This window comes from Lepidothrix coronata, unplaced genomic scaffold, assembly GCF_001604755.1.
Source record: "Lepidothrix coronata isolate B3197 unplaced genomic scaffold, Lepidothrix_coronata-1.0 Scaffold181, whole genome shotgun sequence".
In the NCBI taxonomy this organism is placed as follows: Eukaryota; Metazoa; Chordata; class Aves; order Passeriformes; family Pipridae; genus Lepidothrix; species Lepidothrix coronata.
In genome coordinates this window covers 115,093-142,536 of record NW_016690361.1, presented here as the reverse complement: position 1 = coordinate 142,536, position 27,444 = coordinate 115,093, and the positions used below count along the sequence as shown (strand labels likewise).

Sequence of the window (27,444 nt, the reverse complement as noted above, 5' to 3'; positions counted from 1 at the left end):
AGGATGTAAAGTGAAAGTGTCCTAAATACTAAAAAAAGGCACTCTAAAACCCTCCAAAGAGACAAGCAAACCTCCTAAATTAGGATCCTAAATTTCCAGCTGTCTCTCAGTAAGATGTCTCACGAGCTGGGTCTCTGAAATCTTCAGTAACTGCCACGTCTATTAGCACCACTAACATCCCAGATAATAACTTGCTGGACAACTAAACTGTGCTGAATCCACTTGCAATTATATGCAAATATACATGATCCAAATAGTGGAACAGAAAGAAAATCTAATAAAAAATAAAACAAAAATGTGGTCTGTCATACAGCGACATAAGCCGCTAAAAATCCCATGGCAACTCATTGAAAATCAAGGATGAACACTGATTTTAACAAACATTGGGTCAGCTCACACAAAGCACTGGGTCCAGTGACTTGCAGCCCATCCCCAGTCAGTCTGTGCCATGCAGAGGCAACAGCTGAAGGTCTCCTCGTGCCAGGAGTATCTTTGGCTGTAGCAGTAACTTCACAGCACCTCACATGCCACCAGTGTAAAGGTATTGTGTTATTGTGGCAGGTAAGCAAGAGGAGCTGCTTTTTCTGGCATGAGTTAGGTCATTCCCAAGCTGCTTTCTACTGGTATCAGTTAAGTCATCCCTGAGACTCTTCTATATCTCATAGTAAGGGAGGCATTTACCAGCAAAATACAAGAAAATACAGTTAGGCATTATCTTGGAAAAGGTGGAGCCAAATACGAGAATGCTGCATGGTTTCACTTGTTTTCTTCTTGGCTTCCCAGTTGGTCTGTAGTAATGTACATCATCAAACAGATCCTACCCACCTCAGGTGCTTTTCCTGGTGGCACTGAGGCATTGATAACCCAGTACAGCCCTTCATGCATATCTAGCACGAACATGGTAGTGTATTCCTTCAAGATAAATGCTGTTTCCCCATTACTGTAGCCACAGGTTGTCATGCTCCCAGCCCTTGGGAATGGCTGGGCTAGAGAAAGTTGCCAGGCCAGTGCCACCCATGAAGGCTGTGCTGGGCATTCATGTAGTTCTTGAAGGAAGGGAGCTGCAATGTAAAGAATGAAATATTCTGATGGCTCTGAGGATCTTACAGGGTGGAAAGACTTGGTAAAACATGGTGACATGGACTTTGGACGTTCCTAATGTTAAGAAAACTGTTGTTGAGCATTGCCTTGTCATTATGCTGCTCCTTGGAAAGCTACAGATGAGACTGTAAGGGTATAAAGTAGTTTAAAAAGGGATGAATTAGGCCCTAGTTTCACCTGTCAAGGCCACAGCTGGAATTCACAAGTGACTCACCAATTTGCAGTTTCTATTAAAATACATTTCAAATCCTCAAAATTATTTTTTACAATTCTGTCTTGTGCATGAAAAATATATTTGTATATAATGCTGTCTGTGAAAAACACTGAAGGCTCGTGTACATCACTATTTCCATAATATATTTCCTGTACCAATAGTGGTTTACCGTAAGGACTGTATAAGCCACTGGCAGCATAAAGCAGAGTGTGAATTTCAATGCTGTATTTTCCTTTTCATTTTTAAAGAATAAAAATACTAATTGAAATGTAGATAAAGAAAAAGTAAGCAATAAATTGTTCTGTAGTATTAGCCAAATATTCTGAAAAGACGCATTCCTCCACCCACGGGCACCCATACTTGATGGCAGTTGCACATATCTTCTAGGGCACAACACTACTACTGCAAGTCCTACCACAGCCCAAACCAGGTACCAATACTGTTACAGCTTCTCTGCCTGGTTTATGTGTCAGGAGTAAGTTTGGGGATCTTATTTGAGTACCTGGATCAAAGATATACCCATAAAAAAAAAGTCTTCTGCAGGTTTTGGGTTCCTAGGATCACTTTATAAAGCACCAGCCCATACCTATCATTTGGTCTGTGCATTAGAACTTGCAATAGCAGAATGTACTGTACTACACTCTGTATAGGTACAGGTGTTTGCCCTTGTTCAGAATTAACATAATCTACACACATTTTTTTTCTTATGGAAGACTTCCAGTTATGATGTTTTTCAGATACGTATTTTTATGTAGGAGCATAGAAGAGTAAGAGAGACCCTCTCTGTATCTGACAATTATGAAGAGGTTATAGTTACAATCTAGGAATTCAATTGCTTCAAAATGCTTCTTACTCCTATGGTTCTCTACAGAAAGGCAGAACTGTAGTGAGTAACTACAGCCAAGGACCAGAATTTCCTTCCACATCTTTCAAGACTGACTGTGGTGCTAATAGTCACTAAGCATCAAGTGGGAAACAAGATATTGATTAGGTAAATCCAGCCACAACTCAGGATCACACAAGAATTTGGCTTTTCAGAAGAGAGGTGACACAATGGTCTCTGTCTTTGACATATCTTCTGATGGTGGACTGAGAATAGCTGAATAAACAACTTCTGTGGAGCTTTTGTGTCCTTTATGTAGGATGTGTTCATTTGAAAGTTCTTGCTTTTGATTTCTGTTCCACAAAATCAAGTTTGTAATGCTTGACATGATGCTGAAATGTTGGTGTTTTCTGACTGAAAATTACTTGCCCTGTTAGTTCTTGTTTTTATTTGGGGGATATTTTAGGTTGGATTGCTATTATAATTGGCATATTTGATTTCCACATGCCTTGAGAAACCCTTGGGGTCTTACTAGGCACTGCAAGGTGCCTTTCTGAGAGTGAAGACAGAAGTCTGGTAGTCAGAGTGAAGTCATCTTAGAAAAACCACATATAAAAAAAAGAAATATTAATGAAAAGCTTTTGAAGAATAGCTATGAACAACAAATGTTTTCAAAGATAGTAATTTTCACTTCAATTCTGGGTCAAATTCCTACTCAGCTTCAGTGTAGCACTTCTGATTTCTGCCAGATATGGATCTGGCTCATGTAGCTTTAGCTAAAATGAATGGCAAGGCTTAGGCTTCTGTATATATGCTTATCACAATACACATAATTTCTGAAAATATGAAAAATTTTGTCTTTGCATAAAGCCCTCTAGAATCACTGGAAAAATGTGCATGGACTTCATTGGGTTATGGATCACATCCTGTATATATCTACATTTTTAAATCTTTTCCAGTGCTTCCTCTTTCAATGGAAATTAATAGCCTCTTGGAATTGAAATGACCAGTTTCTGATTTAGTTTAGCAGAGTCCAGTGGGATTAAATATGAATGCTGGCTTGGTAATTTATTAATCATGAAAATATGATGTGCAGTTAGTTATATAAGTGATTATTTTTGCACGGAAATGTCTGCTACTTTTATGCCTGTGCAGAGGGATCATGTCAAGTGCAGCAGTGAGAACTTATGAACACATTCACCTTGATATACTGTTTTATAAAGAACACAAAAAAATATATAAATGCTCTGTAGTCAATACTGATTTTGTAGATGTTAGCATAATGAGAGGTCAACATGTCCAAGCACCTGCACTCGGTTATACAATTATGGAGAGAAGCACCATATTTGCAAAGTTCTGGTGAGACTTCTTTCAAATCCTCCTGGCCACATATGACCTATGTAAAATATTTTATTCTGAGAACTTCTGAAAATGTAAACATTGCAGCTCCTGTTTATTTAAAAGTCTGAACAGTCAGATGAACAAGGCTGAGCTGGCCCCAAACAATGTTAAATTTTTTGCCCCCATTCCGCTACAGTCTTCTGGGTCAGAGAAAAGGAACAAGCACAAGATTTGATGTGCCATTGGAAAATGGTATGCAGCAAGAAGCAAATCAACATAAGATGCAAGTCAGAGGTCTGTTGAAACAGGTTCAGTACTCGGTTTCCTTTCCTGCAGGCTTGCTGGAAGCTGAAATTCTGCACTGGATGGGGTAATTCAATATGTTTGGCGTATAAGAAGTTGCCTCATTGGCACAGACCCCTTCTATCTAAAAATGATGGAAATGCTAGTTCTACCTTTGTCTCCTTCCAGTGTCCTTGCGTCACTGGCACCCCATTGTCTTTTCCAAGCACAATGGATAAAGCCAAGCTCAATTCACTATGCTTACAATTCTCAAGGCCAGATCTGTACCTGTAAAAAAAAGCCTCATGAATTCTCTCTTTTCTGATCATCACTGCTACTTTATGGAAATGCGTTAGTTTCAGACTTTTATTTTCAAGGCAAGATGTAGGCAGATTACAGAAGTTTCAGGGTGGGGCTCCCACTGAAGTCTGCTCCTCTGAGAAAGCCATGCCTGAAAAATGGTTCCTAGATGGGAAACTGGACCGGTCATGATTTTTTATTTCTTTTTTTTTTCTACATGGTGAAACAGAGCAGGATTGTAAGGAAATATTTAAAATGTCTTCATTCCTTTTGCAAGTATAAAGGTATTTGTGACTGCAAAACTAATCTGAACACTTTTCACTAATACAAATACTTTGAACTGAAGAGATTAGTGCTCATATTCTTTTATCTTTCCTCTTAGCTGCTGCTTTGTTCATCAGCTAACAAAACACAGGCCAACCCAGTGTATCTCTTGAAGAACTCACAGCCAAACAGCAGCAACAGAAGGAGAGAAAGCTGCACATAACAGGTGGAGAAATAGGAGAATGGAAAGATGGAGGGAATCAAGTATAAGGTCTCATGATTACTTAATCGCTATGCCCACATCTTGTTCCATAATGCATACAAGATTTCAGCCACCCAATCTACTGAAATCCCTCTCAGGACATGTCAGCCTTTACTAAGCATCCACTTCTCATACCGCTGGGTTATCCACCCCCATTGGCATTTTGCTGTCTTCTGCATTATCCTATTTATTTTTATGTTCACCTTGTACATGAGTCTTAACATACTGTTATCCTACTGTTGCTCATGTTGCTCTCTTAACACATGGAGATTCCTGGTTTTCCCAGCTGTTCTCATCCCTCATCCTTACTATACTGTCTACTGTATTTGACAGTGTCCTGTAAGTTTTGGTCATTTTGACCATCACACATTGTAACTCAATGTAGCATCTGGGAGATAGTGCTGGAAGGAGAAAGTCAGGTTCAGTGCTTCAGAGCACCCAGTGACCCTAATGGCTAAAATGAGTCATCCCAAAAGGGACTTAATCATCATTACTAGAACAGCTACAGGTTACCCCATTGCAGAAGGAAGACTTTTGTGAGCTGTGCTGTCCCTTCCCACCAACCCACTCCTATAGAAGGACAAGTCTGCAAAGCTGATCTACCAAAAAAAAGCTCTTACCGACTCAGAGCAGACTGGTAGTGTCCCTCACACCTATGCACTGTACGTATATTGTCTCAATATGGATATCTCAATGCCCCACTATATCTCAGAGGGAGTATCAGGTTTCAGCTCTTCAAAGATCAAGTCTATGCAAAGCTGTGTGCAGGTCTGGGTTGGGGATGGAGCACTGAAAATCAGGCTCCTTGAACCCTACATGATGTCTCAAGTGGCTTTTTCTTTGTACTGTGACGTCCTGAGGTGCTACCAGCCACATTCTGACATTCAAGGACCCTCTTCCAGCTGGAAACCTCGTGGCTAATCTGGGAGGTTGTCCTCACGTCTCATGGTCACACTTTCTACAGCAAGGCTTTCTACAGCAAGGGATCCTCAGCAACTCCCTCTGCCCGGGGTTCCCCGCTCGGCACATGCACACCCCTCCTTGCCTCCCTCCCTCGCTGCCAAGTCGAGGGTGTCGCTTCCCGAGGGCTCAGCTCCGGGCCGGCCCCAGCCGCGGTGCCGCCGTCGGGAGACCCGGGCCCCCCCGCGCAGGGCGGGGAGGGCGCGCCGGGGCTCGCGGAGAGGAAGGGAGGGCAGCGCCGGGGGGAGTGGCCCGGCCGGGGCGGCCTCATAAATAGCCCTCGGCGGGGCGGCGGCGGGAGGAGCCGTCGGATCTGTCGGAGCCGTCGGAGCCGCCGCCGCGCCGGCCGCGGTCACAGTCAAGTCAGGACCGCGGACAGCGCCCCCCCCCCGCGCCGCCGCCCCGCGCCCACCATGACGGCGGAGACCCACCTGCAGGGCGTGGAGATCTCGGCCGCCCAGTTCTTCGAGATCTGGCACCACTACGACTCCGACGGTGACTCCTTTCCCCCCCGGGGCGGCGGGGGAGCGGGGGGCGAGGGGGGCAGGCCCGCGGGAGGCTGGGGGGACCCCTCCGCTCCCCGCCTGGCGGCCGCCGCAGCAGCCTCGGGGCGCAGCCCCGCAGCCGTGAAGGGGTCCGGGCGAGGGGCGCGGGCGCCGCTCCGCCGGGAGCGAGAGACGGGTCGGAGACGTCCCTGTGCCGGCGCTGGAGAGCGGAGAGTTTGGAGGGAGCGGTGACGGCAACCGTAACTCTTTGTGTTGTAGGCAATGGGTTCATGGATGGGAAGGAGCTACAAAACTTCATCCAGGAGCTGCAGCAGGCACGGAAGAAGGCAGGCTTGGTAGGTTAATGTTTGGCCCCACTTTTCCGTCTTCTCGGGAAAGAAGAGTCTTCTTGAGCAAACTCCAGTGCCCCAGTTCCTTTTCTTCTCTCTTGCCATGACACGGGTCATGCACCTGCCTCACCAGGCAAAGGGAAGTAGCTCGGTTAGAAATGAGCAGGTTGCAAATGAAATAAATCGTCTACTTTGGAAAGGTGAGACCAGGGTCCACCCCCGTGGAGAGCGGGTCCCGCTCATGCCTTGCCAGGCTACAAGCTGATACTTCTGACAGTGCTAAAAAAGAAAAGTCAAGAAATACATGGATGTTGTCTTTTTGTCTTGGATGGGACCTTATCCCATTGCAATTAATCTTATCTGATCTAGATATGTACTCTTACTAAAATGGGAAAGAAAAAATAATAAAAAAAAAAAAGATAAAGGGGGTGGGGGAAGAAAAAAGAAAAAGAAAAAAACACTTCAAGGTAGTTGGACTCTGTTTTATTTTCATACCTAACGGGCAGTTCGGGCTGAAATGCATTCCTGCCCCTTGGTGGTCACTAAATAGATCTGCAGATGATTCCTAATCACTTCTTGTTCTTCACTAGGAGTATGAGTATGAGTACCAAATCCTGGCTGTTTAAACTGTTCAGAGAGACAACGAAGCTTTTGACAGTGTTGTCAAAACTCTTCTGTGTATAAGTTATCGAAAAATTAATTATTCATTTCCTCCAAAGTATACCCATATGAGAAAAACAACAATAAAAAAAGAGACAAAGAAAGATTAAAGATTCCATGTAAAGATTTGAATTAAAAGAGAAGGGAACGTTTTTAACAAAGAAATTGCCCTTAAAATAATCAGTTTCTAAATCAGGCCACTTTTAGCACCAAAGTCCAATATATGACCTAAGGGAATTGGTTTAAATTAATCTATGCTGAAAGACTTCTGAAGAAACAGAAAATAAAATTATAATTTAACTGGATGACATGTATGCATGGATGAAATAGATTAATACTTCATAATAAGAATGCCTCCAAATTGAGCAATAGCATTTCAATAATTAACTTTGCTTTGAAAGTTGCTGTATATTTTAGCAGTAAATGCAAAAAGAAAAAAAATAATCTTCATTGATTTTGTGGAAAATTGTATCTTCTTATTAACTGTATGAGTGTAAACTTTACATATATGAAAATCTGTCTCCCAGCAGAGCCTCTAATGTTACTACAGCTTAGGTACTAGTTAATTCTTCTTAGAGCTATTGGTGTAGGCTCTCGTTTTTGTGAATGCAAGTAAGTTTAAACTAAAATTAAAAATAAAATAAAACAAATCTAAAGTAAAAAAAAACCAAACAAAACAAAACAGCTAATTGGGAGAGGAATGTGGGGGTTTTTTAGAGGGAAGAAGTATATTTTTTTCACAGAAAAGATTAAACTCGACTTCAATACATTTAAAGTATCGCAACAGAACAAATCTCTCTTCTATATTAAAGTGCAGGAAACTTAAGTATACTCGGTAGAAAGAAGATATTAAAGCCTATGTATATTTAGTATGAATGGCATTGTTAGTAGAAATGCTAATATATTATTCAGTAGTTAAAAAAATAATTAGAAGCTCAAGGACAAAAGTATTTATCATTTAAAAATCAGATTCATTTCTCTCTCAAATTAAGCATGCATCTCTTAAAAACAGATCCTATTCAAAGCAACACAGAAAGCTTCATAGGATTATTCTTATCTGCTACAAATGTTATAATTTATGTGGGTTTTTTAAAATAACCCCTGCCTGTATCTCATGCTATATTTTAAAAATGCTCAGGTGTCTAAGTTTTGCTTTCCCATCTCTCTGATTCAAACCTAACTTTGGAGTGTTCTGCTAAGAGCAATCTACAGTAGCAACATCAAATTCAGCACTTGGTCTGTGGGCTCTGAAGTACAGCTATATGTCATCTATGTTTCAGATCTAATCTGATTCTTGGACTTGAAGGCTCATTTGCCAAACAAGCATCTCATTAGTTCATTTTTTGTCTCATGGGACACTAATTCAGTAGCGTTGAATTCTAGTTTTTTGCCAGAAGGGACACATTGAAAAACTAGTGTAGGTTATAAGTAATTTCCTTGTCTGTCCTTCTTTTAACACCCCAAAGCTTCTTTGTCATCATTAACTTCTGCATTTCAGGTCATTCTCCTTCTCACTATTTTTGAAATATTCAATTATGCATTCTTCATAGCTGGATTTTGCATCAGTCATGCCGTATGCTTTAAAGAATCACATTGATTCTGTCATCAAATAGGATGGTTTAATATTTCCCAATATTCTTCCCAACCATGGAACTATTCTAATTATGTTCTAATGCTAATCCCTGTATTAATCCACTCAGTAAGCCTGTACTTTCACAGCTGTTTTTTCTCAGATAGAGCATGCAGCTTGATTCAGGCTAGTCCCAATGGGGGGAATGTGTACTCACAAGTTTTAGGGCTTGGGCTTTGGTAACATTAGGCATTATGGTAGACAGTGATTTGATCTGATCTAATTTCAATCATGTTAAAAGAACTGCCTCTTTTTTAAAGATAAAAGCTATATAAGTATATAAGCTTCCATTTATTGTGCTCCACATTTATGCAATACATTCCCTATTTGCCAAAAGAAACTTTGAGATATAAGTGATTAATACAGAAGCTGATAAAGTGTCAATAGGTGGATGTTGGCTGAACTATTCCACATTCATTTCTCACTTTCCCTGCATATAGAGATAGTGACAATATTTCTCCACAGAAATATGATTTATGAATACAGTCATGTAAGTGTTTCTATAGTGCCATCTATCCTTACATTTTCAAATTATATTAAAAAAAACCCTATTTTTTTTCTACAGTTCCACTTGTTGGACAAATTTCTCTTCTGAGGTGTCTGACTGAGGTGTGAAGGGCTAGTTTCTTAATTTCAAAAATTGAATATTGCATCTGGATCAAGTTTAGAAGTAGGCTTGGTTAAATTTAGGCAAGTTTTTTTGACCAAAAATATTTATTTGAGTAATATAACTCAAAAAACTCATCAAACAGCTGAAGAGAGGGTGAAGTGAACACAAAAAAACCCACAATCATTTCTGAATAATGAACTAGAGGACAAGCATCCTGTTTTGTTTAACCTGTAATTTACTCTGCCTCCTTCCACGGCTGGACACTGTTTGGCACTGCAGAGCTGCTATTAGAAAGATTAGTAAAATGTTTAACCAAGACTAATTAAAATCCAAGAGTCTAAATTCTCCATTCTACGTGCTAAGCAAACTTGTCCCCACTTTGGGATCATTAGATGAAAGGTGACTTTGAAGTGCATTGTATTAATAACCACATCTCTAATTAAAGCCACGGCAAATTACTAACCTGCCATGGATGACTTTGACCGAAATAGGATACTAGGCCGTGACTGTATCAGCTACAAGGAACTGACATTTTAGTTAGCTTTGGTAGTGAAATTTGGGACAAACTACAATGGACTTTGTACAGCTGAGATTCCCCATGTCTCCAGTGAGAGAATCACTTAGGCCCTATATAATCAGATTTATTATAGCAACTAAACCTTTAATTTTCAAAGTTTGCTGTATCTTCATCTATAACCATAGAACTGTCCATTGTATTATTATAACTGTAACCCTGATTCATGCTGCATGGTTTCAATAGCTCACACCTACAAGAAATACAATGAAAATTAAAAGTTTGATCAGTATTGAAGGTTGATGGCAGCTCACATCAAAGCAAGACAAGTCAATTGAAGTGTGAAATCAAATATTTAGATATTCATCCCAAGGCTGGCATCTTTTTCACAGCCTAGAATGAGGATAGCCTTAAGAGAGCAGATGTATAGCAGGGACCATAATTTACATGAAGAACAATGATGGCTTTATTCTGTCAGATTTAAGATTTTGCTTGAAGTTTTCTTCCCCCTAAATCTGCCTCTCTACAGTTCAGCAGTGACATTTTGACTCTGTTTCCATGATAACCAAATACTAAACAGTGAAAAATATGATACTGTGATGAGTTCTTTTAGGACTAAAATAGCATCCATTGTTCAGGAAAAATCCACTCAAAGATGTGGAAAGGCTATTTTGGTGTTCAGATGTCTTATACTGAATTTTTTCTTACTTTGAAAGATTTCACACTGCCTTTAAGTCACTAATTTAAGAATGAAAACTGAGGAAATGGACTAATAATTGCCTATGAACTACACTGTCATGCTCTTAAACAAAGGAGCTGTTATATGCATCTTCCAACACACTTGTCTTTATAATTTTTTCATTCTGTAAACTAAAATAGAGTTCTAAGCATTTAAATGCCAATCATTCACACTGACTATAATATAATTCCTTAGGAAGTAAAATTTATCACAATGACATTATTCATGATTAAAAAACACTAATTTTCATTTAAACTTGAGGAGTCTAGCCGTGATGAGTGTATTTCATTAAATGTAGCGTATTATTTTGCAACTAATAGAATATTCAAGTAATTTTACATAGGTTTCTCTGTATCTTGAAGTAATGATTCTATCATTGCAACTTTGTAGGATTTGACACCTGAAATGAAAGCTTTTGTGGACCAATATGGGAAGACTACTGATGGAAAAATAGGAATAGTCGAGGTAAGACTGTTACTTTGTAACAAAAGACTGACATGTTTACTTGAAGAAAATACATTTAGCACAGAACAACATGAACATAACATGAGATAACCAATCTCTTTTCCTTGTGTAGCTGCTCAATAATTGTGCGATTTAGGCGACTTGCTAGGAAAGGGTTTTCTTTCACTTTCACTCTTCAGTGCTGCAAGACAAAAAGGAGAATTCGTGGGGTTACAGTTTAAGAAGTCACTTTTTTGAGCTTAAATTGACAACTCGTTTATGTCACTCTGAGTGCAATGAGACTGCAGTTTTATTATTAAATGATATTATATTTTTTCCCGATAATAAGAAATCTGACCTAGAGAGCTAATTAGGGAACAGCTGGAAACAAGCCAGGCCTGAAAAATTCTACAGTGACCAACTTTGGGTCAGCAGCTAATTTTAAAATAGAGGACTGAATAGAATCTGTAAAAGTCAATAGGAAGTATCACTGCTGATATAATAGATAATGTAAAGATATCTTTTCTGTCATATGTCTCAATTTCATATACTTGTTTAAATGCATATGTAATTATTACTAAAATACCATAGAAATATGATCAGTTTGTTTCACTTGTAATTGACTTTTAAAAATGCATCTTTTGACGATACTTAGTATTGATCAAATAGCTCTGCATCTAGAAAGAACTACTGTTTATTTGGTCTAACAAAATGTTTGGGTTTGGACTAACAAACCCATATTTATTTGGTATCGAGAAATCCTATTTAAATAGTCTTTTTGCATATGTGTAATATCAAGCATTGGATGCAAGAAGAATTTGTGAACAGTGCCTGAAAAAGACTATGCTTCTTCACTTAGGAAAGATAACTGGAACATTTACCTTTCAAATCATTTTTCTGATTCTGATATTTACTTAATGGGTAAAGATGAACAAAGCCAGTAGGTTCTGATATGGCTCATCACCCCCAGTGAAGCACCAAGCATGCTCAGCATCCACGGAAGCCACTGAATAGTGACAGTATTGAGTCCCATAACTGAAGGGACTTTCTCCCTTAATATAGCAGTTTCCAAACCCAATAGCTATATTTTATTTCACTTACATCAGCATGAAGCTTGATTTGGAAAGCGCTGATGGAACTCATGAAAAATCTTGTACATGCAGAGCAGTATGAAATTAAAGTTGGTATTTGGATTTGATTCTCCTTCCTTACAAAAAAAAAAAAAAAGTCCAGTTATTCCAGATTGCTCCCATTTACATAGTATATCAAATAGTTTTTCTACGAAACGTGTATGAATGCTGTTTAAAAAAAAATCATGTAAAGCATTCAGACTCCCAACCATCATAATGAATATCCCAGTATGTGACAAAAAATGTGCGAGCAAATAATGAGTTTTCAGGAAAGGTCTGTTGACTGAGATAAAGAGGAGGCCTGGGTGGCTTCACAAAGGAAGGAGTGGATTTTCAGATCAGATTAAGCGTCAATTCTGTCTTTGCAAGCACAATGCAGTTAGTTCACTGGCTTTAATCCAGTGCTCTCCAGCTAAAGGCAAAGTCTGACCTGTTCAGTTTCTTGTCATTGTGTAAGAGACCTTTAATTCACCTTTTGTACTCATTCAGACCAACGCTTTCACTAAAATGTGCTTGTGAAACCCAAGGTTTCAAAACTCGGAACTGCGACAATTCTACATTCAAATTATTTGAAGATTACTGCTGCCATAAAAATAACTACTCATTAGCCTAAAATATTCTTTGTCCTCCCATGTTCTATTATAGGATTTTAAAAAAGAAAATTCACTGTATTAGGTGAAAGGAATTTTAAATAGCATTAAATATAATGGAATTTACTTAGAGAACGATTTCTAGAAAAAAGTTATGATTTAGGCAATGAGAGTATTTTTTCTGCTAGGTAACTTATAAAGACACATCTCAGCCTGCAGCTGAGCAGAGAGTAGTCAAACCAGTGTCAGGCTTTGTGGTTGTCCTCTATTATTTGTGATACAGAAATAACCAATGCTCTCCATAAAAGCAGCAAAGTTCACTAAACTACTATTGCTGCCATACACGGACTTGCAGTGGTCTGCACTCTTACTCACACATTCTCATGAAGTCCCCTTATGCTTATCCTCACAAAGAAGTAATGACTTGAAATAGGTTTCCATCTTTCTTCTCAGTAGCGGTATAAAACTGGGAAGTTGAGCCTGTTTCCACATGACCTCTTCATCCCTTAATACTGCAAAGTTTTCCACGAAAAACAATTTAATGCTTTCCCCTGAGACATAGAAAGAGTGAGAGGTATAGCTTAAAATAAGGTCATATATTCTGTACCTCAAATACAGTTTGGTACTGCTAATAAGCTGTTAATGATTCTTTGGACAGTTACTATTTTACATTCACCCTTGCACCTTGTACTATTTTACAGTGTCCTTGCAAAACTCACAGGAGTTACCTATGTCACTGAACGACATCTTATTTATAATTTCCACACATGCAAACCCTTTCCCACTGTCATAATCAGTCCCTTCCCCCAAACTCTGCTTTTTGTTCTAAGCAGTTCTTCCATTCCATTTGCTATTAAATAGGAATGTACTCTAAAAATCAAGCTTGTCTGTCATAGGAGAAATAAAAACATTTTTCCATAAATCAAGACACATTTAGCTACTGCGTCTGTATGAATATGTACTTACCCACATGTGTATATGCTATTTATAATGGAGTAGATTTTGAAAGCTGCTGACAAAAACGCATTGTTCAAGTTGCTTTTGGTTTGGTGTTCAGCCATTTAGCAAAAGTACTCAGAAGGCTCTGATGGGTCTGACAGCCTGTCATCAGCTGCGCCATTTCTGTAAGGAGAGTGCTCTGATGTGTCTTTTCAGTTGTACCAACAATCAAAGAATATAACTGATTCCTTGCATAGATAATTGTAGAGAAACAAGAGATATGTCTCCATAGCCTCCTTGTGCCTGTGGGGTGAGTGCTGAACTCACTTATGGCTCTGCTGGATCCCAATAAAAAAGCCTCAGCAACTAGGCAATAGCACTGAAATAGGCAGAACAAGGGATTTGAGGATGTGAAAGGAAGGCAGAAAAACAAAAATTTGATTAGAAATTTTAAGATGGGACTCCAGGAATTCTGCAGATGTCATTTTTCATTAAAGAATTCAGCTAAGAAATCTGTCTTTCTCCATTTTCTCTTCCTAGTAAGCACAGCTGTTCTATTCTCCAAGTAAAAAGTTTTCTTTAATCAAAACACATTTCATACATTTTGAGGACAGAAAAAAAAATATTGGGCTTTTGTTAAAAACAAATAGTGATTTTACATTAAATTATACAGCAATGCTTTCCATCTTCTACATTTGTCACTTGCCAAAATTGAGTTATAGTAAATGAACATTTGCAATAATCAGTACAATAATGTGTCTGATTTTAAAAAAGCCTTTTGTAGAGGAGAGGCATTGGAAGAACCACCCCTGGTTTTGCAGGGCTAAAAACCCTTTTGATTTCTTTCTGGTATTTATAGCTCTTCTTGAACACATCTCCAAGTCCGACAATTGAGCACTGGTTGCCAACCCTTACCCTCCCCGTTTTCTTTCTTTTCTCCTGGCTTTTCCTTATATTTAACCATTTGCCTTACATATGTGTTCTTCATGTCAGCGTTCATCTCTCTTCCTGCTCTTCCTTGCCATTGTGAGCAGTCTGTTTTCCTCACTTTCTTCATTCATAGTCCTTCACACCTATCATCGATGCATTCTCTCATTATGCTTTCCCTTCATGCCAATTCAATGGTTTTCAGTACAGATCCTAGCTCTACATGGGTGAATTCATTTTTTCCCCTTTCCCCAGCTACCCTTTTCGTAAAGTGCCGCCTCACTCCCTCCTCTCAGACCTCAGTTAAGTTTGACCTTGATGAATATGGCAAAGCTGCAAGCCAGAAGCCTTTCAGAGCCTTCTTCCAAACATTTCAGCTAGCAGGATGAAGCTTCCTATGGGGCCACTATAGGGCAGTATGAGCACAAAGAATTTCATATGCTTTTAAAAAGCTTCATGCTCTATTACAGGCTCAGCTGGCCTAGTGAAGAATCAAAATTCAATCTTGCATAAATTGTGTTACAGCTTGCTCAGATATTGCCAACGGAAGAGAATTTCCTGTTGTTCTTCAGATGCCAGCAGCTAAAGTCAAGTGAAGACTTCATGCAGGTACAGTATGAAAAGTTGCCTGTTGTAAAACCATCCAAGACTTGCTTGCCATAAATATATCATTAAAGCATTCATATTCTGATTGCAGACATGGAGGAAATATGACAGCGACCACAGTGGCTTCATTGATTCCGAGGAACTTAAGGTAAATCAATATCTCTGAGTATGTATGACATGAGAACAGGTGTTGGATTACAGCCCTGCTGCTATCTCTTTCTTCAGATGCATGTTTTTGCATTTCAAACACAACAAAAAAGGAATATAATTAGCTGATGTTTTTATCACCAGTAAATTATTTAAAGCGAAACCCTAATCTTATCAACGTGGTTTAAAACATGTTTTAATTCAGATCAAGTTTGTCTCAAGTGACTCAGGGCAGCAGGTAGCTTAGAAGTAAGAAAGGTTAAGAAAGTACGATGGGCCTCTGGAAGCTATGTTGGTTATTTTTTGGGGTATATTAGGGAGGAGGTCTCTTTTGTTGGGTTTTTCCTAAGGGCATTTCTACCATTAATCACTATGCTGCTGGACAGATTATGCTCTCTCAAGTGCCATGTAACCCTACAGTTTCCTCTGTCATACTGTTAGACTAATACAAATGGAATTGGACTGCCCTTGCTTGGTTAGCCTAGTAGGATTTTGGTATCAGCTTTAATATGCACAAATAAGAGCAGAATCGAGATTATTCCATTGGTCATCTCAGACTTGCAGAAGCATTAAAACTAGAGTGATTTTACTTCTCTAGTCATACAACCAACAGCAATTTGTAGATGCTGTGATTCTCTGTCACAGAATCACAGAGTGCTTGTTAGGGACCTCTGGATGTCACCTGGTCCAACCCCCCTGCTCAAGCAGAGCCACTTAAACCCAGTTGCTCAGCCACCCTCATAGTGAAAATATGTTTCCTGATGCTCCTCTTGTGTTTCACTTTGTGACCATTGCCTCTGGTCCTGTCACTAGCCTGGCTCCATACTCTTTGCACCTTCCCTTGAAGTATTTATATACTTTCACAACGTCACCCTGAAACTCCTGCAAGCTGAAGATTCCAGTTCTCTCAGCCTTTCCTCATAGGACAGATGGTCATATTCAATAGCATCTGAGTAGAAAGGTGCCATTTTCCACAGTTAATTGTACTTGATTCATTACTGTAGCTTTACATTCAAAGGAATCAAAGCAATTCATAGCAAGAGAAAGGCCTAGCAGTGCTTATCCATCTAATTTGGACTATTCTCCCCATATGTCATATAAAGAAGAGTTATGTAAATTTTATTAACTAAAGGACCAGGAGATCAAACTTTCCAAAATCATTACAGATCTTCTGTTCAGAAAAGGAATCCACATCAGAAAATTCACATCTTTTTTCGTTTTTCCTTTCTCTTTTGAGTTTGGTATCTGTGTGATATTTGCTGAGGATTTAACCTTAAGGTAACCCTCAGGTAGATGAGCCCATTCTCCTGATGACTGTTTGCAGGAGGTTGGTATGTCTAAAGTTGGTAGGATCAGGAGGAGGTAGCCCTTGAGAACTCTCCAGCTGTTAGATAATGCCTTAAGGACTGCCGCTGACTGCTATAATTTAAAATAGACTTAAAAAGGCAGGGCTGATTGAGGACCGGCTGAAGAATGAAGACATTTTAACTGAATCCTTAATGGTCCCATCTCGTGTTGTGAGATTTTGTCTGCCTCAGACAAACAGGTCATTTTAACATGTTGAAAATGAGACATAAATACACAGTTTTATTTTTAGATCAGCATTTCTTGACAAGCACAAGCATTTTAAGTATTTGCTATGTGAGGAGTACACCCACGGACGACTTTGTAAGTGAAATTCAAGCTGGAAATCAGGAAAACTTTCTAACAATAGTAATGGCAGTAGAATATGTTGTCTAAGATGGAGGCAAACTCATCATCACTGTGTTTTGGAAAGGTTTGGCAATAGCTCAGATCAGACAGTAATTCAGGAAGTTTAGATAATAGAATCCTTTCTCGAGACATGGAGATGGACTAGATAGCCTTTCAATGTCCTTTCCAGTTCTATTTTCCTTTAAAGGACACAAGATTAAACGTGTCTCCACAACATCCATTTACTGCATTTCAGTCGTGTTCTTCTTATACAAACTACCAGGAAGGGCCTCCAGCATGGAGGGGGCCAAACTCAAACAACTGCAGCGAGTATTAGTTGTATGACTATCGACATGGTTGCATTCCAGTTGAGGACAACAAGTATGTTTTCTTATATGCTTCAAGTATGTTTTCTTATATGCTTTCCCATTTTCTACCTTGAAATGTGGCCCAAAATTCCACAAAGATAATGACACTCCAATTGACGACAGGAATTAGGTGCTTCATTGAGCATTGACAGGCACACAGACATAACAGGTCTTGTAATGCCCTTGCTAAACAATTTGGTATCTTTCTTTTTTTAATGTCACAGATCTAGTGCAGAAATTTAAAACACTGAATAGGTGAAAAGCATCTTATTTTTTAAAGTAAAAATGGTTGGTGTTTCAAGTAATGTGACATCAAATTCTCATTCTAAAATGCAATGAAATTGGCTGCACACATTTAAAGTACAAGGTAGGAAGGAGCAATGTTCATATCTAGCAATGGGTACTGCCATAGGCAAGGACAAAACCTGATTAATCATTGATCCTTTCTGTAAAATTGTTCCTATGTTGCAAGAAGTGAATAGGCATCCAAGTTTAAAAGGAGACCCAAGGTTAATTAGCTTAGTTTACTGATAGAGCTGATTAGGAAGCAGTATTCTTGAAAGCCAAACTTTTTTCCAAATTCACAATACAACAAATGGCATACAATGCAGAAAGTTTTAGGAGTCACTTTTTCCAAATAAAATGCAGTGTACTTGAACTTATCAAAAGAAACTTATATTCTTAGCTGTAACTATTTTTTTTCATACTTATTTGGAACTTCAACAGTAAATACTAAAGTGGAAGTAAAATAGTATTTTCCATTACCTTAATCCAAAGTTAGCAAGTCAAATATTTTATACTGTAGATAAAAATTCACCTATTATTCTTCTATTTAACAGAGCTTCTTGAAAGATTTATTACAGAAAGCAAATAAGCAGATTGAAGACTCAAAGCTAACGGAATACACAGAAATAATGGTAAGATTATTCAAAGGAATAATGGGTTAATCTACACTCTGTTTAGCCACTAGAAGGCTCCAAATGACTTGGAGACCAACTAAGTCCCAATCAGGCTAGCTGTGTCATTGCAACAGAGAGACAACTGTGGCACTGCAAGTACTTCTGCAGCTATGGAGTTTCGATGGGCAGTTTTCAGTGCTGCTTAAAAAACAAAAGCCCAGGAATTTCTAAGCTTCTTGGTGTATATATATCTGGCACATCATGCTATTTTCCTGTTTTGTTTCCTTGTGCCATTAGTTGTAAAACTGAAATCTTCGCAGTTAGGAGAAAAACTGTTGCTACTGTCATAATTACATTATTATGTTTAGATCAAATTAATTTGGAGTTCCTGTCTATATTTTGCCTTCTTACAGTGCTGTGATGTCCGTCTCTTGTCTTAGAAGCCATTACTGCATGGTGATTTCTTACCAGACTTACAAACATCTCATACTTTCCTTCTCCGCCTGCTTCAAGAAGGAGAAATTGATGTTTTAGATAGACACTATAACAAAACTGTTGCTTCCCTGACCTTAAATCAGCCCATCCTTGGAACACTCCTTCCATCCCACTGCTATGGTACTCCACAGTGAGGACTAGTACTGGCTTCTGTGTGGGCTTTTCAAGAAAAAAAAAAAGAATTCTTGTCTTCAGAAAATGTATATCACTACATTTATTGTTTTATCAGCTTGTTTTCATCCTAAAATATTTTTAGCAATTTAAAACATGCTAGGTAAACACTCTAACCCTCACACTGGCTTAAGAATGGTTGAACAAAACTTGTGTTTCTCCTGGAAGAAGTCTGCTGATTCGTTGTACCAGTATGAACCATTTATTTAGAATTGTCACTGTTTATTTGCTGGTGAAGATAAAATGTATCCTGTTCATTCAGGGAGCTTTTTAACCATCATCATAAAGTGTTTTATAAGTTCTGGCCTCTGTGGAGATACACAATCACAAAGAATTTTGTTATAAGAAAAAACATATAAGCCCAGCTCTCCCATAATCTTCTCAGAAAACAAAAGACTAATAGAAAATGTACAGTCCTGAGCAGCTGCTGGCAGGTACAGCCAGCCACTAATAACCCATCAAAATACATTGACTTCACAGCTGCCACTGCTTACCTTGCCCAAATGCAAATCTGCTTTCATGGGAAACACATGCAAGGCAGATGCTTTTATACAAAAGGAAGAAAGTATTAAAAGGAACCAGGGCGTTACGTAGAAATAAATGTTTGTAGAATTGGTAACTTTTTCTGGTATATTTTGCCATTTATTGTGTAAAGTGAAATTAGGTCTTTTTCCATTGCATTGCATTAATTTTCTCTTTTAAAGGAAAGGTAGATATGTCAGTACAGAATGTTGCTTCTCCTCTTATGTATAAATTACATCTAAAATTACTGCGATTGCAAGTGATGGGATGGAGTGTTGGTGGAGGTGCTTTCAGTGTTTTGTAGTCTACTGCTTTTGTGACTCTTTTATACAGCAAATGCAATATAGTGTTTGAAAGTAGAAAAATGGAACCATACAGACATAAATACTGGGAGAGGAAGTCCCACGCAGGAGCAATATCTCCATCTAGTTCTAATAGCTAATATAAGCTGTTAGTGCCTCTCAAGCAGCAGGAGATCATACTTTCAAGGCCTCAAAGTAAAATACTTTAATACAAGAGAGTTATTAAAAATTATTATTCACTTATTTGGTCAAATTACATTAATATATTTATTCCTGTAATTTAATTATGTATAGTTGGAGAAATTTATTTTCCCATTTTAATACCATCAACAAAATCTCATCATCTGCAGGATCACCCTTTTTTTTTTTTAATATATCACAGTAACAGAACATTATCGTTACTTAAATATTTAGACCTAGCAGTCAATTAGATGAAATGTCTATTATTTTCTGTCTAAGTAGAGCTGAATGGCTGGGATTCTATTGAACTTTATCTGATGTTTTTTTCATCTTTATGAATAGAGAATAATAATTCTATTATCAAATCATGACATGAAGTCAAAAGTAAAGTGTTATCACATCAACACTCCCCTCATTTATAAACAATTACACGTGCATTTCTCATACAGGACATTCATCACTGTCTTAAGACTTACCTTACAGTAGGTTAATCAGAATTACTATAAATTACTTAGTCAGTACTTAAAATAAATGTATTACACAGCAAATGTGACAGATTAAAGCCCAGGGCCATAATTTCAGGATAAAGATAATTGATTTTAAGTTTTCTAAGTAAGTGTTTTCTTCATTATGTTGATTAATTTTCATTAGCAATGTAAAATAATATATTTTTTCAGCTCAGGATGTTTGATGCAAACAATGATGGAAAGTTGGAGCTTACTGAACTGGCCAGGTATGTCTTCTGTTTCTTTTCATAACAAATACCATGTACCAAATGCTGTAATGGAAACAATCAAATATTTTGACCTTTGTTTTTTCTCTCCAAAGACTACTCCCTGTACAGGAAAATTTTCTTATTAAATTCCAGGTATGAATATTCACATTCTTCAGTTAACTTGTCACCATCACACATAACTGGTGTCATTAATGGATTTGTTTTCCTTTCGGCATTTAGGGTGTCAAAATGTGTGCAAAAGAATTCAACAAAGCCTTTGAGATGTATGATCAAGTAAGTCTTCAAAACACCTTTTTAATAATAGTGTAGTTTAATGGCACTTATTTTCTGAATCTGTGGAAAACTAGCCATAACTTCAGAAATGAAAAATAAATTTTTAAAATTATCTTCAATGGTATTTTTCAGGATGGCAATGGCTATATAGATGAAAATGAACTTGATGCCCTACTGAAGGATCTCTGTGAAAAGAACAAAAAGGTAATCCTAGAGGACTTTTTCCCCTTAGAGATTAGATTTAATTTGGATTTTAAGGACACTTTAATCCATCCTAATAAGATAAATATAGAGCTTCTAAGTCATAATTCCTGAAGTCAAAGTACAACTAAAAATTGTGGTGGAAATAATAGCAGTGTAAATCCTGAACTAGGGAAGTTGTGATTACACAATGACACTGTTAAAATCTTGCTTGCTTCTGAGACACCAGCTATCAGCAAGCTAACATATGGCAATAACGTGGATAACATACAAATAAATAACATTTACAATGTGTTACATTTGGACAGGCTGAGAATACCCTTTTTTTTTCTTCTCATTTCCTGCCACTGGAAGTAAACTTGTTCATGCTGATAACTAAACAGGATTATAAAGTATTATCTGTTCTTTAAATAGGAATTAGACATTACCAACCTTGCAACATACAAGAAAAGCATCATGGCCTTGTCGGATGGAGGAAAGCTTTACCGAGCAGAATTGGCTCTTATTCTTTGTGCTGAGGAAAACTAGAGCTCTTCTATCATGTCCACTTAACTAGTGATGTACTCTACACAATAACTGTGCACTGTAAGGGAGTAGGCTGTATTTTTAAACTGCATATAGAAAATTAGCCAGGATGTGTGGCACATTCCTTTCAGTTTGTTTCTATACTGTTTGTAATGTACAGTTTTTGTAACAATAAGACTGATAAAGAGAATGTCTATGTTTGGGCCAGTCTGTATATTCAAAAAGAAACTAAAATACGCCAGGGTTGGTTTTGGTTGGGTTTTTTGCTTTCATAAACATGGCTGGATAAAAATTAAACCTGCTGACATTGCTGTGGTCATCATATCCTTTGACACTTGCAACATTTCTTGTTGAACTACATAACAAAAAGATCTACAGGCATCTTTCCCATTTCAACTAAAGGTGAGGTTTTTAAACATCACACGAATTCAGATTAAACATGATCTAGGTCTGAAAGAGGAAAGAGACATTGACATGTCTGATTTCCAAAACTTAATAAGGCACTAAGAAATATTTTCAGTTGTCAAGCCGCCCACTTTCAGGTCTGTGCTCTCTGCAGTTTTACAATTACTCTTCTCATTATGAATTCATAGCATATAGACAAAGCATTTATCAGGAATAGATCTCCATGCAGTAGTTGATAAAAATATAGTGTTTCCAATCTAGTTGTTTTACTGAATTTAAACATAGGCACTTCATAAATAAATGCCTTTAATCCATCTTGGAATCCTGGCTAAATGACAGGTAGTATAGTTAATACACAGATTAACATATGATATTATAAGTGTACCTTTCATGACTATTGCTGTGTCAGAGAATATGACAATCCATTTTCTAAACTATTTTCACATTTTGCAGGTTATAATTATTCTAGTCAATTGCTGTTTTTACATCATATTCTGTGTAATCTATAATTAAATTTAATATCCTAAGATTGTTGGTGTCTAGTTTGTGTATCTCCTGAATTCTTACTTCTGTACCATGTAAAGGACAAACTGACTATTCTAAAAAAATGTGCCTCCTTGCATCTTACACTGAATCACTAGTCTACAATAGTAGTATTAAAATTTGACACTAAATGAAAAAAATAGTAAAGATTTTGTAACAATATGGTAATTTAGTTTACATGGTGGGCTCTGCTTTTTATTATGTTAGAGATGTATTTTCTAATGGAAACTATACTACGAAGCATCCCTGTCTTCTTGCATCTTTTTTTTTTGGCCTGGCTCCCTTTTTACTTTACACCAATTTTATGCCAGACAACTTCATGAATGTCCAGGCCATTGCTCTCAGTAAGTACTGGAGAAGGAAGGAAATTGGGCTGTCTTAAGGCCAAGAAACCTGTTTTGGAAGCAATTCCAGGTTAGCAGATTAGCTATGTGCAACTTCTCAGATGCATCTCTGCATCTTATTTAACAAATGGAAGCAAATGCATTTTATTTGAAATGTGTCTCAAACAATGAGGCTCAGATCCTTTGGTATTACAGTCAATGAACTCCCACTGAAATGAATCCTTGAATTCCTCAGGTGAACTCAGGCAACTAAATACCATTTCAGGAAAGGCTTAATAGCCTTGGGCTCTCTCCAGGCTGAGCCTTGGAAAGTTAAGGAGTAGGTGGTGCTGGATGGGGTCTTGCTGGCAAAAAAACACACAAAACATTAAAATAAGGTTAAGCTAGCTCATACTCACTGCTTTACTCCCACTCCACGCACAGTGATTTAACTTCTCATCTGCTTGTCTCTTTTCTCTATGCAATGTGAAATACAACTGTGTACGTTAAGTGAAGGAACAGTGAATTTGCCTATCAGTACAATAAATGATTGATCTTGTTCATACTGTGCACTTGAAACCCTGGATTTTGCTTTATTTTAAGAGCGTAAAGAAAAAACCCTAAACCTTGTGTGTCAAAATACAATGTTTGCTAAGTGGAAGATAAAGCATTTAAAGTGTTTTGACAAAGAGTTACCACAGAAACTGAAATCTGTCTTCCTGAACATGAGTAAAGTAAAGTGTCACATATCTGTTCTGTAGACACCCTTCTGCTACTGCTGCTGCCCACGAGCTGGTTCTGCTGTGGAGCACAGCACCAAAACCAAGTCTCAGTCACCCACAGACACTGTTTCCTACAGTTATTTCTCATAAATAAAACTTGGACTAGAAGGCAGCAATTAAAAACCTCAGTTCTAGCAAAGGTGCCTACTATGTCAGTGCAAAGGAAAGCCTGACAAGTATGGCTAAGTCAAAACTGCTGTAAAAACTCCAGGTTTTAAATTCTCTAAATCACTCCTGGGCAGAGCTTTTAAAAATGTCATGGCTGGGGCAGAATGAGGCTTAGAATAAAAAGAAAGGTGGTGAAAGGGAAGACTGCAAGCTTTTTTCTTCTGGTAGATATCTGGTGACCAAAGAAAAGTAAAACTGCAGCATGCAAAAAGATGTGGTGCAAATATTCCATATTTCAGCTAAACAGAGAAACTGACTAACACAGAGCTACCTGGGTTCCACTTTATTGAAGCTATTAACCATTTCTGCTGTCTAAAAATACGTGTTTTATTAAAATAAACATTCAAATAAGCATTCAAGCTAACAAATGCTCAAACTGTCCTATAAATTACACATATGCTGTAAAAAATTTTAGCCCATTCTAGTTTAAATGTGTACAGACTAAAATTTAACGCAGTGCTAGGTATTCAAGTCTAAGAAGGTGATTTTCAAATAATTTTAAAGCACAAGCCAGCAAATTTTCAGTAATACTGAAAGAAAAAAACAAGAACAGTAACTATTAGGCCCTTCATAAATCTTTGGCATTATAAATGCAGTGTTTGCTGACAGAAGTAAACCTTAACAGTACCGGGGTCAGGCAAAGTGAGTGCCTGCTTCTAGCTGTGCCCACACCACTGTCCATCAGCCCACCTCAGGGGTCACTAACACTGCCCAGCTGACCATTATGGAGAATATCATGTGAATTTTCACCGATGACTTAACTGGGATTGAACATAGATCTCGAAGTAATTTGGTTTTTGTTCGTTCACTGCTGCACTGTTCTATCCTCAACAGTTCATGTACAGTACACAGCACTGATCTAATCCTCCCTGTTTACAATTTAGTTATGCATCTTTAAAAAGATTACCCACACAAGCTTACAAAATTTCAGAACAGCACATTCCATGGTAAAATGTCAAATACAGATCAGGATACTGACAGTCAGCAGCGCTTTTATGCAAAATGAACCTCGCCAATGAACGAGATACATACATGCTGCTGCTGAACTCCACTTAAACTTGGATTAAGTCTTCGTTTCGTTACACAAGGTTTGCTTTTTCTGATTTATACTAAGCCCTCATCATAATCATCGTTATAATCCCTGGTTATGGAGGCAAACTGAAATCCACATTGACTTACAGAGTCTATGAGGAAGCACAGAATCCCTGTTCAGGCACCCAAATATAACTGGCCCGAATTTCTGAAATGCCGAGCACATCCAAATCCCTCTGAAATCAACTGAAGTTGTTCTGCACCGTGTGCACACCGGTGTACTGAAATCCCAGACTATTTTACTGCATATTAAACAATCACATAAAAGACTGTGGGGTTACCCTGGTTGAAGTGGGATTACATGCTTAGCAGTTACAACACAAGACGCTCCATGGAGTCAGATAAAGGCACAAACTTCCTTACAATTCAGTGTCTTTACTTATATGTTATCAATATGTGAAAAAAAGTAAATATAAATGAGCAGTTCATGTGACAATGAACATGGAAGCCAGTATGGACAGGTAGGAACACCACTCAGAGTCATCTTCTGCTTATAAAGCAAATTCTTGAATTAAAAACCATTAGCAATATTGTCAACAGTAACTGAAATATTTAAGAGGAGGGAATTGCCAGAAACAGGAGAACCAAAGACTGACGGCAGTTCTAGTATCACAGTGAAGAGGTAATACAACTGGTCTCTTTCATTTGCAATCTTAAATGAATTTTATAACTTGTTTATAAGCCTCTACTGCCCTTACAGCATTGAATCTAAGAAATTGTAACAGACAGGTTCAAAGACAGTAAATCATCAGCAGAAATAAAAAGGGTAATTTCAGGATTTAATCAAGCAGAGAAGATGTACTTTTCAGTTAAAAACAGACAATGAATCTCCTTTGTGGGCATCTCCAACTTTAATTCATGGAAGTGATAACACCTTTGACTGATGGGTCATGCAAAAATCATTTTAAAAAAAGGTATTTGGAATCCAGGAAAGTTTTCCTTAAGATTCATGAAAATTAAACTGCTTCTGCAACCCTACTGACTCCTGTTGCAATCTCCAATGTATACCATCACCTTTTCTGACTCATTCCTCCACCTTCCTGTCCCTCCAACCTCATCTCCATAGAACGATTATGCCACAAATAAATACTTTTTTTCACACTTCCCTTTACATTGTAGCTCACTGGCAATCTCAGATAGCATGAAGAATGTAACAATCTCAGGCAAATATGCCAGTCTAAGACAGCATGTTTAATGTGGACACTATCTCCTGCCACCTTTGCTACCTTTGGAATAAAGCAGTTGTGATAACTGTGAGTTATGTCAGTCACTGTGCAATACCCAGTTGTGGAGCATGCTTATGGATTGGGCACCTCTTGAGTTTTTGGGATATTTTATGCCTTTTCAGGACAGTCTAATTCTCATTAGCATTAGGAACAGATTCTTATGGAATTTTCAAGCCAAACCAGTTGCTATAAAGGCACTTGCTTTTGTTCTTTTCCTGAGCTCGGATGTCACGTTGCTCCTTTATTTATACATTAAATTGTATTTAGGCAAAACAAAAACTTGAGATGTTTAAGAGATGTTTAAGATTCATGTCATCATTATAATGTTCCTTTCCTGTCCCTACCAAGTCTTAATGAAAGAAATGCATCCCAGTCAGACTATTCCATTGTCCTGCAGACGTGGATGACAAGACCAGAGTTAAGTCTTTTCACTTAACCAGGTCTATGTATTAGGCAATATTTTGTAAACTATCCAGTAACATATAACTCTTAAAACATTATATGCCAATTCTAAAATCAGCATCAACACATGGTATATATCTTGATAGAATGTTCAGAAACTAAAAGCAACTAACTTGTGCAGTTTGAAATGGATGTCACTGGTATAGGCAAGATAAAAGAAAGTCTGTTCTTATTACAGATGCTCATTAAAATTTAAAATGTGCTTTCTGGTTCCATCACTGAATAACACATGTTTTAAAAATGTTTTGTTGTTACATTACAATTAATAATTCATTTAGCTATGAACAGTAAACAGGTAGAAGATGATACTTCAGAAGAAATACCCATTTCTGCAAATGACAAATGTTCTGTTATTGAATAAATCTCCAGTATCTATTTACAAGACAAGCTTTAAGAGGCCTCCTTCAATATTTTGACCTTATCAGATAAAGCAACTCCTGCCATCCTTTAAGGATATGTTGCAGTAACTCTGATGGTTTGCTGAGGAAGTTCACTCCCTTAAAGGTTCACTATAAATTGAGTTTCTTCCAGATGCAAAGCTGGCCTTAATCTCTCGGATGAGTAAAAAATGAAAGAAAAGATGTTTTCATTTTTTAATTTTTAGATCAAAAAGCAGTCTTCATTTTAAACTGCAAAAGCCCTTGACATTCTTTAAGTACTTTTGCATAGGAACCCACTGCTTTTGCTGCGGAAGAGAAACATTTCCAAAATGAGCTCTGCCAAGTTTGCTTTCTAAACAAAGGACAGACCATGCACAGCCC

General features: G+C 37.9%; 1 protein-coding gene and 1 long non-coding RNA gene across 2 annotated transcripts; one reads left to right on the top strand and one right to left on the bottom strand.

Annotated features, from left to right (window-relative positions):
* Positions 1-5,870: 5,870 nt before the first annotated feature.
* On the top strand, positions 5,871-23,528 carry CALB1 (calbindin 1). Its single transcript, XM_017830593.1, has 11 exons — positions 5,871-6,042; positions 6,312-6,388; positions 10,926-11,000; positions 15,091-15,174; positions 15,263-15,319; positions 18,218-18,295; positions 20,625-20,680; positions 20,776-20,815; positions 20,903-20,956; positions 21,089-21,160; positions 21,572-23,528. The coding sequence occupies exons 1-11, from the start codon at positions 5,961-5,963 to the stop codon at positions 21,683-21,685; spliced, it is 789 nt and encodes a 262-aa protein (XP_017686082.1). The 5' UTR covers positions 5,871-5,960; the 3' UTR covers positions 21,686-23,528.
* On the bottom strand, positions 10,947-13,474 carry LOC108505013. The gene is made up of 3 exons (XR_001877343.1): positions 13,075-13,474; positions 12,081-12,186; positions 10,947-11,181 (listed from the first exon to the last, which is right to left on the bottom strand). It is a non-coding gene; the product is annotated as an uncharacterized LOC108505013 (long non-coding RNA).
* Positions 23,529-27,444: the final 3,916 nt, after the last annotated feature.